A 13,774-nucleotide genomic window follows, 5' to 3' on the forward strand; every position below is an offset into this window, starting at 1 on the left:
TGCGAGTGAAACCTTGAAAGCTCGCGAGATCAGGATGGTCTCACGAGGCTAACAAGTACAGAGCAAAGAAATTAACTCTGCATTTAATACATCCCTTTGGGGAGCAGTGGGCTGCCATTGTGTGGCGCCCAGGGAGCAATGTAGGGTCAAGGGTCTTTGCTCAGGGACCCAGAGTGGCAGTCTGTGGGATTGGGGCTCGAACTCAGAACCTCGGGATTCCAAGCTCCATGCCCTAACCACTAGGCCGCCATCCCGTATTTTTTGCTCATTAACAATCTCATCTCAATCTTTTGAAATAGTGGCTGATTGTTCAATGATTTTTAAGGGGTTTTCTAATTCAGGGGTCACCAATGTGGCTGGCACCAAGCGGCCCTCAAGGACCACATGGGGGGCCCTCAGATTCTTCTAAAAACAGAGCAACTAATCATTGGGCTAAGTTTGAAATTCAAGTTTGCTCTGTTGCTCTTATTTTTTAAAGATTTATAGAGCACTTCAAAATGACAATGTCTCTGATTAAGTTAGAAATTAAAAGAAACAATAAAAAATATGTTTATAAAACAAAGTTTAGGTGAACTCTGACCCTTGCAGTTCATGGGTCAGTATTGGTAGCCCTTCCTATATCCCCATTTACACTACCCTTTGAAAACCGCTTTGTGCAAGCTAGGTTGTCGACCATTTACCCCCCACGCTGGCACGGTTCCCCGCCTGATAGTGACATTCTACGGTACGACTGCTCTCTAGAGGGAAACAAGCAAACAAACATGGCGGCGCCCGTAAAATTCAGGCTGTTATGTTTTGTTATTGTAATACTTGTTTGCAGAGAGTCAGTTGAAGAATTCGCCTTTGGTGAATTTACTTGACAGACATTTGGGAAGTGGATACGACAGACGATATTCTAATCATGTCAGGATTCTGTGTTCTGCTAATTCTCTTCCACAGGTGGCTGTTGTTGACAGTTGGGCGTGGCTCTGCACCTGCGGCTCGTTGGGGCTGCTCTGGCTGGAGCTTAAAAGGAGTTTTCAGTCAGCTGAAGGACACAGGAGTGTTAGACCGTTGTGGTACGCCTAAACCACTCTGCAGTCGATAGTTCTTCGTTCCTGTGAGTTAAACGTTTCGGCTTTCTAGTTCTATCTAACAAACTTCTAACTCAGTTTGTCGTGCTTTGGATTTCTTACCCGTTGTGTCCCCGTGCGCTGAGGACTGGTTCCTGAATCCCAGCTGCTCAGTTTCTGCTCTGGTGTTCCCCTCAAGCCCCCTTGGTTTTACTGAGCCGGACAAGAGACCCCCTTCCTGGATTCACTCTGGTTCCTTCAGCTGCTCCTTGAACCCGTCTCCACTGTGGTGCTGCTCGGGCTCCTGACTATGTTCCATCCGCTAGCTCACCTGTCGCTCAGTCATCTCCTCCCATCGGAAAGCAGTGAGTTTCAGAATCCCTTCCTCCACTCACCCTCCCAGGATAGGTTATCTGTACCTGGCGGTAAGCGAAGCGGCATCAGCGCAGATCTCCCTTACTCTTCTAGTGGTAATCAGTGTCTTCTTTCCTCCCGCAGTGCTCCTAACTCTGACGATCCAAACCTCGCCTGCAGCTCACGTACTGAGCTATTCATATCTGTGTATAGCCTAAATAAACATTTTTAACTGCTCCTTGTTCTCCGACTTTGCTTGCATGTGGGCCAAACACCTTAAAACCATGACAAATCAGGGCTTACAGACGCAGGAAATGATGACAGACGTTGAGGTTCACCACACTGCTAAGAATCATCACTAGAAATCCTGTGACACGCTAGAGAAGCTAGTATTTTTATGAATGTCAGAAATTTCATGATTAGGGAGGCTGACTGATGAACTAGTACCATGTTAGCACGGTTTGGTTGGGTTCGGTTGGGTCTAGTGCGGTCCAGTTCAGTTCTGCGTTCCATTTACACTCAAGTTACCTCGGTTACCGTGCTCAAACCGATCTTGGCATGGTTTCAAAAGGGTAGTGTAAATTGGGCTTATGACTCAGTACCTTGAAGTGGCCCTCAGCCTTAATGATGACCCCTGAATCACTTAAAATAAAAACGGCACAAATTAAAATGTTGCCATCCTCTTTTAAATCAATCATTTTCTGAACATTTCAAACACCACAGAATTGACACTTATTAAAAATTAAAAACTGAAGCTGATTTAAATCTATTATTTCTTTAGAATGAAGAGAGAAACTTCAGACCTAATGCTGCGTTCACACCGGACGCAGCAGGCGCAGCAGAAGCAGCGAGTTTACATGCAAAGTCAATGGTTGACGCGCGTCAAGGCGCAGCAAAAAGCCCCGCAGCGTGTTTTGAGCAGCAGGCGCAGCGCGTCTGATGCTTATACGCTGCCGACGCGCTGCTGCTCGAGATGGAAACATTGAACTTTTGCTGCCCGACGCGCAGCGTCAACCAATCAGAGAAGCTGATCTGGGAGCTGGCAGGAAGAGAGACACATCGCTGATGATACAGAGCGCTGTGATCGCTCCTCTGAAACAGTTTATTAACGCCTAAACTAACTTAAAATGCTGAAACCTGCCGACAAAGCATGAAATCTGCCGATAGAATATGTTCGCTTTTATTATTCTGGTGCCTGCAGTCAGGATTACGTACATGAAAACCACCTTCCAGAGCAGCAAAGCTGCTTCGGCCGCGCGTCAGAACTAACTGGTACAAGCAGCAAAAATGAAGCAGCAGACGAGATTTTGCTGCTCCTGCTGCGTCCGGTGTGAACGTAGCATAATGTGTAAAATCTGTTATATCTAACATTATATTCATGTTTCTGTTAGTCTTCCTTCTGCTCTTAAATATTTGTGTGTGAAAAGTCATAATCTCTAAAAAATGTGAAGATGGATGACCGAATGTGTCGGTTATAAACCAGGCTTTGCTCCAAAGTATTTCTGATTTAGACTCTTGGTTTTGCTGAAAGGTGAACTTTCGCTGTGATTCTAGTTTTTGTTAAGTTCCACTCTTCTTCCCAACAACTCGGACCAGCTGAAGTAAAGACTCCCCACAGTATGCTGCTGCCACCACCGTACTGCATCATGGGTGCTAATGTTTAAGTTACTCTACCTTTGGATATTAAATGGAGCAGTGCTCCCTGTGATGTTCAAAGCTTAGAAATCTGTTTTATAACCCAGTTTTGTGCCGTTTGCTGTGGGCCTTTGTTGTTAAGACTTAACAGAACCTCTGAAGCACTGAGCTCTGCTGTAAACTACCGTGTTCCATGTATTTCATATTTTTTTACCTGTGAATAACCTTGATAACTCTACCTTCTCCATCTTCCACTGTTCAAATGAAACCATTATGTGTTGGTTTATTATATAAAACACATTAAAATACACTAGAAGATTGCCTTACCCATATTAGTATGACTTTTGCAAATTATTGGTAAATTAGTTTAGAACCAGAAACTCATTTTAAATGGTATCTAATCAAGGATGTGTGCAATAAAAATGAATTTCATCTCTTTAATGAGGAGATTTTAATCTTCCATGATGAGTAACCAAAACATCAGCCTTTTATGAAAATCTCATAAAAGGCATCAGTTAAACAGACTCATTATGTTTAGAATAAAGCGTAGAAAGCTGAGGAGGAGAAGCTTAGCTGCCGTTTTCCTTTAATAATGTTTGTATTGTTGGAAGCGTGTCGGTTTTTTCTCCTGCTTTCAACCAGGTTACAGTCTGGACTTCGACTCAGGTCACAGCGGTAGTGAAAATTGTTTCTTTTTTCAGGCATTATTGGAGTAGATTTCCTGCTGCTCTTGGGATCGCTGTCCTGTCATCTGACCCAGTTTCAGAAAAGCTTGTGTCGCACAGATGGCCTCACAGAAAGCCCTTCGTCTGCAAGGTGCTCAGGTCCTACAGCCTTGGAGGGGCTCCATATCATCAGCTCAGGGTCACTTTGGATCAGTTCTTCTCATAATGACTCCTCTACTGTATGTTGTTTTCCTGGATCTTTAACAGATTGAAAGCCTTCCTGCACACTGTCCACTTTCTCTTTGACTTCAGACGGACGGAGCGTCCCGTTGGTGGAAATGAAACACTAATATTTCCCAGATAAAGGAGTGGCTATAATCCCCTCTCCTTTAAATAAATACCACATGTATCCTCCTATAAGTCCTGTTAGCTCTTCCTTTTCCATCTCATAAAATGCCTGGATGATAAGAAAGCTTCAATTTCTTTAGGTTTTAATGAAATAGAGTTTCACTTCCACAGAGCCACACAGAACATGGGGGATTTTATTCAGGATTTCCTGATTTCCTGAAAGCGCGTTCACGACGCTACGGAAGCCGGCAGACCAAACCAGATGAAAGTGCGCATTCAGCGTCTGCTCTGCCAATAATGCAAGCGTAGAAGAAGAAGAAATGTGCTGTTTACCTGTGCAAAGAAAGAAACAACGAAAGAAAATGTCTGAGGACTTCAGTGTTGAGGAAGAGCATGAGTTCTTTGCCGAGCTGAATGCGCACTTTCATCTGGTTTGGTCTGCCGCGGTTTCCGTAGACTCGTGAACGCGCTTTCAGGAAATCCTATACACTACTGTTTATGCTCTAAAAACATTCTAAATGACTTCGTTTCGAGTAAATTCTGGATGCTACCCACTCAGGACACTTGGAATACATTGGACGAGCAGTATGGAGGAATATTGACACGTTTTTTGTGGACTTTTATGGACCTTTCTGCCTCGGGCGCCATAGACCTCCATTATTTGAATGTCAGCAGACAGCAAGAAGCCTCCCAGATCTCCAGATGCATTTGAGATATCAAAAAAGTACTCCAGAGTGTTGTTCAGCATGGGGGTGAGTAGAAAATGAAGGCTAATCATGTTTTGGGTGTACTATTCCTTTAAGATTACCGCAACATTAAATATGTTTTAAAAAGAACTGATCTCTTAAAAAAAAAAAGCATCTGCTCAGCTGTAAATCTAAAACCTACTTAACCCAGATGCTTGACAACATTTCAAAGTCTATATTTTGTCTACTTTAACAGATATTTTATGCTGATGTCCTGCTGGGTGAACTGCTGCAGTGAACCAAATCATAAAAGCAGCTTCTGATCCTCATTATTTTTAGATGTCAGTTGGACATAAAACTGGCTCATTTTTTTGTATTGTTTAAATTTAAAATAAATAAAACCGTTTAATGGGCCGTGTTTTCATAAAAAAGGGTTTTCTGCTGTGATTGAAAACGACTTGTTCAAAGCGTTAGCTTTTCCCTTCATGGGCGTTAGCTTTATCTGATGCTTTACAACGAGGATGAGCATCAAACAACGTTCCTTAGAGAACAGGAGAGCCTGAGAAAGATCTGATACTTCAGGTTCACATTTAACTCTGCAGCAACAATTACTATTCAGCTGCAACTCCAGATTCCTGCCGGCCAGCTGGGATCTGTAATCCCTTCCAGCATGCTCTGGGTTTGCCTACAGGCCTCCTTCCCACTGGAACCCTTTCCTGGATAACCTCTGAGAGAAGATGAATCCCCTCAAACAGGATCCACAGATGAATAGATTCACTCTGGGAGGTCCCTGTGGACGTCTGAGTGCCTGGGCTCGGCTCACACAGAGAGCACCGTCATGACGAGGAATAAACCTTCAGTGGTCACTAACACCAATATAAAACGCTGTGCGACTCGAATATGTCTGTATCCAGATGTTTAGGGAATCCTTGTAATAAATCCAACTTCTACTGAGAAGCAAAATCTCATATTAAATAAACTTCTAAAAATATACATATAAAATAATATAATTCATGTTTAAAAAGGAAAAAAAACATCTCCATGCTCTTATTTAATCTTATTTCAAGGGAAAAATCAGTTTTCCATTAGAAGGTCATCCTGTTTATCTGCTCAAATGAGTCTTGGATCAGATTTTATGGCGTACCTCCAAGCTGCTGCAGGACGTCCTGCTCGCTTTGCTCCGTCACAAGATAAATACAGTCAGTAGTGTCCAGAAAATGAACTCGTGAGTAAAAGTAATGGCCCCTGTCTCATCCCAGACCCCAGAGGAAAAGTCCACAATTAATAACAAGCAGTTCCTAAAAAAAATTGGATTTAAAGTACCTTATAAATCTGAAAAGTGCTTCAGTTATTTATTTTGAATAAACAGCTACACTGCAAAACTGAAACGTCAGCAAGTTATTTTGTTCTTAAAATAAGTATATTTTACCTTGATCTGAGCGGGTATGCGAGACAATTTGCCATTGGAATAAGATGATTCATGTTTAAAATAGTGGGCTGCTCTGCCCCGGGTCTTAATGCATTGAGTTTGCTGGTTCTCCCTGAGCATGCATGGGTTCTCTCCGGGTACTCCGGCTTCCTCCCATAGTCCAAAAACATGACCGTTAGGTTCATTGGCTTCTTTAAATTCTCCTTAGATGTGAACGTGTGTGTGAATGGTTGTTTGTCCAGGATGGACCCCGCCTCTCGCCTATAGAAAGCTGGAGATGGGCACCAGCATCCCTCGTGACCCCAGCAGGAATAAGCATGATGGAAAATGGCTGGATGGATGTTTAAAATAGGATAAAAAAAACAACCATTACCCCATTTCAGGCAGTTATTGTCAAATTATCCTATTTGAATGAGAAAAATACCCTCTCCATTGGCAGATCATCATATTTAACTGTAAAAAATTGAGGATAAATACACTAATTTTTGATGATTGCTCATCCTAAGACCAGTTGTTGCAAAGTAGAGCTGCTGAGTCAACTCCTTACCCAGGGTTCCTACAGCATAAGGCAAAATTCAAGACTTTTTAATGCCACTTGAAATAAAAATTTAAGACCAAATTCACAAGAAACACAAGAAAAACCTGCTTGCGACAACTTAACCCAAAGGTTTATTTTAACATAAACCACTGCACTAATGTTTCAAATTTTGAAAAGCTTCCCATACAGGAAGAAAGCTAAAAACACACAAATGACAGATATATTTTAACAATTATTTAACTGAATTCACAAACTTTGTTTTAGCAGGGAACAAAACAAATCAGTTTTAAAGCCCCAACATAACCAGTGCTAAGTCTTTTTTGCAGCTATTTTTCTTTGTATGGTTTTCTTAGTATGTTTGATTTGGTGATAAGTGGAGGCGTTGCAGAGACAAGGGTGGAACTACACTGAGAAATACCGGCTGTTTCTTGGTAACTCTATTTTGACGCTTTGTGTTTCGTGCTACGCATGTGACTCCACTGCCTTAATTCCCATCGTTCTGAGCTTGAATCGCTTCTTGCAAAAAATCCACTGAGCCTCATGTATGTTCCCTGGTTTTAGCCATGGAGAAAACTCTTGGCTGGAGACAATTATCATTACATTTACACTTGCTCATATTTTCCAGACAAAAAGTTAATGGTGCATCTCCCAAATGTCCCGGCCGCAACAACGCTTTATTGGTTCCGCTATCGGGACGGAACCAGTAATGGCGAGCCGTTATTATTTTTAAATAAAAAAAAAAAAGGTCAAATTAAATGTTTTATTTAGATTACACAAATAAATCATAATAAAATAAACCTATTTATGATGTTTTAAAATTTAAGACCTACAAAAGACTGATTTAAGACATTTTAATACCAATTAAGGCCTTAATTAAATGCCTTTTAAGACTTTTTTTAGGACCCGCGGGAACCCTACTTACCACATCTTTGCGGTCCAGGGTGTCCAACACGGTGCTGAGCAGTTGGACACAGGCCTCATAGTCTGGCTTACTGGAATAGTCATCCAGCTGCCCGCTTAACTGGTCAGTGACGAGCGGCAGGAGAACATCTCGACAGTCTGCAGCCGACAGAGGAAAGGGCGTTTTTTCAGCTTAACCCATCAGCTTACATGCAAGTTATTTCAGAAGTCATAAAATTCTCTTCTATTCTATCTAAAAAGTCGACATGTAGTCTCAGACTCCTATAGTATCCATACCTGGTTGTGTGAAAAGGTCACTCTCAATGATTTTACACAAGCAACCCAGCTTCTGACGCACGAACTGTGAGTCAGGGATGCTCTCAATGAACTTCGCCAGGAGGACGCTGCAAAGAAAACGTGAGAAATAAAACTGCTGTAACAGCCGTAATGCAAGTTCATTTCCCAGCTTGTGATTATAGTCACTGAGAGCTAATGAGCAGCAACGCAGAAGAGGCTGATTGTACAGCGCCCAGAATTGGAATAACACCTTTACTCTGAAGTATGTGTAATTATTTGCAGTGAGACAGGCAATTACCATTTCCTGTCGTGAAAACCCACGGGAGAGTTACCTGAGCTCCACGGGATCAAACACAGTCTGGATGTCATTAATGATGCTGGGGAGGTATTTCAATATTGCCCCCTGAAAAAAAAAAAAAAGGAACAACAGGCTGGAGCTCGGGGAGGTTTTATTTTTTTATATCTAGTAAAACAAAAATAAAACGCTTTCCATCCATTTAGTCAAACTGCCTATAGGGAGCCCTCTTTATTTTGATGCTAACCGCATAGCCTTTCAATAACAATGACAAAAAATGTTAAATTGTTTTGAGCTATATTACTGAATTTAATATTTCACCTTTATCTTCACCCCCTCATCCAGGGGTCTGTCCATGAGCGTGTTGAAAGACAGAAAAAGCATACGTATGGAGTTGAAGAAAGCATCCGGATCTTCGCTGTTCTCTGGAAATCTGGAAAAAAAAAAACATAAAAAAGAAGCCGACTTTATTCCAGAAACTCCTCCTTAATGAAAAGTTTCAGTGCTGAGGGGAATCGTGCTCCACAGACCTGAAGGAGAGGACGCGGGACTGAACAATGAACCTGAACAGGTACTTTAGAGCTTTGAGGGCTGTGTAGAGTCGCTCCGTCAGGGTGGGCTCCTCAGGATGACCCACGTAGTAGTTTAGCACTTTGGTCAGCTTCCTGAGAAAGGAATGAGTCTGCTGTTAGGGGGCTTCTGGTAATTTGAGGGTGACATGAGGAGGAGAGCTTAGAAACAAAAGCTCTTTGCAGAAACTGGAGGAGATCCAGAGAGATAACTCACGTGTAAGCCAGAGTGGCGCTGAAGTGTTTGCTGATGTACGTTTCCAGGACGGGATTAAAATGCTGGAATTTGATGTCGCCAATAAGGGTGATTATAAATACCTGTTAGAAATGAGACAAATCAGAGTATTTTATATAAATGTAACCATCTTTTATTTCTATTTTGCAATAACTGGACAAAAAGTTTTTAATTTTTCAGTATGTTCCTCTACCTGACTCAACATTTCAGAAAGCACTAACATGGTTATACGTGTGAAAGACTTGGAACTTTTTATTTCTTCTTCTGAGGTATTGTTTTGTTAAATTGTTTGTGCCCTTTAGACTACACTGGAAAAACGATCTAGAAATAAGTAAAAAAAAATTTATTTGAGTGTATTTGCCATTAATTTGAGTAGGTAAATGAGGTAGTTTGCCAATGGAATGAGTATTTTTACTCTTAAAATAAGATAATTTGATAAAATCCTCTCGAAATAAGACAATGCAATTGTGTTTTCTTATTTTAAGTGTAAATTGTCTTGTTCCATTTGCAACATGTCTCTTTTAACTCCTCAATTCAAGAAAGAATGCACTTATTTTAGGAAAAAATTACCGCTCTAGATTTTTATTTTTTTCAGTGTATCCTCTATTATATCGTTTTGTGGAAAGGTAATAATAATAATACATTTAATTTATACTGCACTTTCCATCAAAACATCTCGTAGTGCTACAAGTAAAAGGTGTGGTGTTGTTTTTTATCATCTGAATTCATCAAGTTTATTTAAAGTTTTTTTTAACCCTATTTTGTTTTCATCATGGTAATATAATATATTACATACATTATTGTATACTTTATTTTTTATTATTATTATATACAAAATATAAAAATCCATCCCATAATCTGAATATTTAAGCAGGAATTTACTTATTTAATGCTATATACTTATGTTTGTGTGACTTTGAGTGGGCAGCCCAAAACGTTTGTTGTTCTCATCAGAATAAATGGAAATGATCAATTGTTTTTCCAGTCTAATCCCTGATTACTAATCAGCACAATGTATAAAGGACCCGGTTACATATGTTTGTGACCACATTACGGAAAACGGTCAAAAGAGTCTTAAATTCAGGGAATCTTTTATTGCTTTAACCTATATTTACAATTAAAATATGCTGCAGGTCTTTAACAGGGTTAGACAAACCCCAAAACAAATAAAACAACCAAAAATTCAAATGAGACTTTCATATTTCTGGCGATGTTCTAAAGGTAATTTAAACCACCAGCAACAATAATAATGTTTACCTTTGTGTTGGTAGGACATAGAAGGCTTTTTTTGTATTGCTTTTCCAGGCAAATAACCCGTCTAAGACATGGTGACCCTGAGGAGGCTGCTATATTCTACAGATCTCCAAGTTTGTTTCTAAAAATTTTTTTTAAAGTCATGTTTGTCATCTTTCCATTATATTTTCAGTTAGTTTGTAATTTTTAAGCAGAGAAATTTAACGCCATTCCCTGGTTTATGATGTCTAACACAATTGCATTTCATCTTTTAAATATTGGCTAATAAAATGGGTTTCTATGTTACATCATTATGTCCAGGTTAACAAGAAATCATAGTATAAGAAAAAAAAAGGACTTTTTAATTCTATAATTGGTTCTCAAAAAATATTTAAATTGTTTAAAATGGTAAACAGCGTGTTCTTGTACAGAGCTTCATCAAGTCCAGGGATTCTGCAGCTTGACATTAAATTAAGTTATTCTGCCACGCACTGCAGCCACAGCTGCCCTGGGGCACACTGACTGAAGCTAACTGAAGCGAGGCAGCCATAGAATTGGCGTCACCAACAGGTTACAGAACCAACCTCTACCTCAGGAGCCACTGTCATCATTAAAACAATAACACTAGTGTAAAAACCTAATAGTTATTCTATTATATGGATAAACTCCAATGAAAAAAGTTCACAAACCCCGATTAGCAGCTTTGCACTAATATAACAACCAACAGTTAATACATTTTGACCAATTCAATAACTTTCCAAAATATGCCAAGTTGTTCGAGCCAATAGAAAAACATTCTGTCAATAACTTTATCGGAAATAAAGCGCTCACCCTATGGGATATCAATCTGGACTTTCTACAATAAATAATTGTTAAACTTGATCTTAACTTGTAAAAAGAGCCTCCTGCTTGGTACTTAATACTTAAATCAATAATTAAAGAACTATACCATCACCTAGATCTATTTCAGTGATCAAAATGAACAAAAATAACTATTTAAGGAAAACATTAGTATTACATTATTGGCTGTTGTTAATGTTGCTTTTTTTTTTAAGTATCTGTATGATGATGTACAAACAGATTACCTACAGATGGAAAAATTCTATTGAAACATTTCCATCTGGTAATTAAGAAAAGACGCAGGTTTTATGTTGATTTGTTGATTAAACAGTGCTGAGTAATGAGGTCTAGCCAGGCTAACTCAAAGCACGACAAAAAACACACTGTTTGCATGTCAACAGTAGGAGAAAAACAAATGATCACTTGTGAAAGAAGCTACTAGCTAACCATTAGCTGCTAATGATGCTAAAGTTAGCTTTTTTGTTTCCTCTGAGGTTCCCAACACGGAAATGTCAATTCATTCCTCACAGTAGATGAACTGCATTTGATCATCTGCAAGGATCTAAAATATCTGCGCTAAACAAACAAACTGGATAATTCCAGAATGGGGAACGTTTCTTCAAAGGACAGGCGGCACCGCTGATTTAGCTAAAACCAATTATTTTCATCTAAAGTCTTTTTCTTTTCTTTTTTTTTTTTTGGTCCCTGAATAAAAGTTTTCATATTAAAGGGTAGATATGTTTAACTTTTCTGAGTGTGATTTTAAGGCTCAAAAAAGAAAAGAAAACATTTATTTTAAGGCTTTTCTTTCATATTAATTAATGAGATGCAGAGGTCTACTACTACTACTAGGTTATATTAGAGGAACAGCGCTAATAGAAACAGGGTATTGGTGCCGTTCGGCATTAAGGTTAAGTTTTGCAAGAGGAGTGTCAGTTAATTTGATGAAGCAAACAGATTCTGATTTACTTAGAATTGCTAAATTTGCAGCGGCAGCCAAAAGGCAGCATTAAAAGTGATGGGGGAGGGGCAGGGTAGCATTTCAATATGAAGCTGACTTCCATTTCCTTGCATTTTCTTTTTTCGGAAGGCTGTTTAAAAAAAAAAAAAAAAAACAGAAAACTTGCAAAGAAAGATTTAGATTAAAAAAAAAAAAGTATAGTTAGATCTGATTGCTAGAAATTCCCTGCATGTTCAATGAGGACTAACCAGGGCGTCGAACACCAGGGTGTCATACGTGTCCTTTTCTGAAGTCTCCATCATGATGTTAAACAGAGCATCGAGAGTGTCCTGGAGAAACTGTGGATGCCACATCAGCAGGTCACACAAATGTCATCATCAAATAATTATTTTTATACAAGTTCAAGTGAGAAATTACTTTGACAATCTCTCCTCCTTCTACTTCCATGAGCCTTTGCAAAATTTGGTCCAGATCTTCGTGCTTGGACCTCCAGTTCAACAGACCCAGCAGATCCACTGGGGGGAAAAAAAATAGAAAGAAAAAACACTTGGTATCATTTAGCATTTATTTTAGACCAAATATTCATCTAACAATGATAGAAGAATCTGTAAAATGGAAATATTTATCTGTTTAAAATGATCACCAAGTAGCTAGCTCATTCTGCATGAACTACAGCAATAATTGTTCCCCATTAAATTTTTTTTTCCTTCCACTCAACTTTTTATTCATATCCTTAAGAGGCAGAACTCTTTAAAATGCCGTTCAATGGCTCAAGCCTGGCTTATGCTTAAGGCGTCCAAGTGGCCAAATTACTTTATTTAAGTACCCAGACCCCGATTTTCTGCACCGACAACCTAGGAAACTTTATAACTACGCAAACAGCTCCATGTGGTCAAACATGGTGGCCAAGCGACAGCTCCTTCCGGCAAGGGTTAGCATATAAAACACCTAAAGACATCTTACGTATCAGCCCATAAATAATCAACAGACTGCGAAAAACTGTTTAAAATCTTTGATGACATAAAGAGGCTTTAAAAATGTTACTGTGTTTTCTACATCCACAATATTAGGTACAGGGGGACAACCAGAACAAAGGTAAAACGCTGGATGTCAACGTTAAGCATATCTGAGCCTTCAATGTTCTTCAAATGTGGATGAGTGTCAAGACTGTATTCCCAAACATTTCAGCCTGTGACCCCAAAAATAACAGTGATACAGACTGGTGGCCCTTATAAATACAGTTATTTACCTCCACAATCATTCAGGAATATAAAGCAAATTAGATTAATAAAAATAAAAATGAATGAATGGGATTTCATCATCTAAATGTTATTTTGATTATTTAAAGGGGTCATTTACGTAGTAAATTCTATAATTTACTTGAACATTTAATAATTGAATCATGTATTGGATAAAATAAATGCTGCATCAACATATTTAATAGTATATTTTTTATTCCATAATGTATTCAAGCCCTCCATATACCTCAGGGATCAAATCATCATGATTGTGAAAACCATTTTGCGATCCCTAACTAAACTAGCGTTAGCGTGGCTATCGAGCAAGTTTTATCGGAATTACAGAGTATTTCTTCAGTGAAAGAAGAGCAAAACACTGCTCTGGAGGCTTTTCTCAGAGGAAAAGATGTTTTTGCTCTTCTCCCGACTGGTTTCGGCAAGAGTAGGATCTATCAATTGGCTCCTCTCCGTCGTCGCTCTGTTAGTACCTCATATGCTT

General features: G+C 39.3%; 1 protein-coding gene across 1 annotated transcript in view; it reads right to left on the reverse strand.

The window, feature by feature from the left end:
* The window catches only part of dock5 (dedicator of cytokinesis 5), a 128,772-nt gene that overhangs the window by 34,300 nt on the left and 80,698 nt on the right, over nt 1–13,774 (reverse strand). Inside the window, exons 19-26 of the mRNA XM_015370075.1 lie at nt 12,455–12,552; nt 12,286–12,375; nt 8,986–9,086; nt 8,730–8,864; nt 8,521–8,632; nt 8,237–8,307; nt 7,905–8,011; nt 7,630–7,766 (exon numbers count right to left, since the gene is read on the reverse strand). Of these exons, the coding sequence (XP_015225561.1) occupies nt 7,630–7,766; nt 7,905–8,011; nt 8,237–8,307; nt 8,521–8,632; nt 8,730–8,864; nt 8,986–9,086; nt 12,286–12,375; nt 12,455–12,552 (851 nt within the window). The remainder of the gene's footprint in view (nt 1–7,629; nt 7,767–7,904; nt 8,012–8,236; nt 8,308–8,520; nt 8,633–8,729; nt 8,865–8,985; nt 9,087–12,285; nt 12,376–12,454; nt 12,553–13,774) is intronic.

Source organism: Cyprinodon variegatus, unplaced genomic scaffold (assembly GCF_000732505.1).
Source record: "Cyprinodon variegatus isolate N-32 unplaced genomic scaffold, C_variegatus-1.0 Scaffold41, whole genome shotgun sequence".
NCBI classification, from domain to species: domain Eukaryota; kingdom Metazoa; phylum Chordata; class Actinopteri; order Cyprinodontiformes; family Cyprinodontidae; genus Cyprinodon; species Cyprinodon variegatus.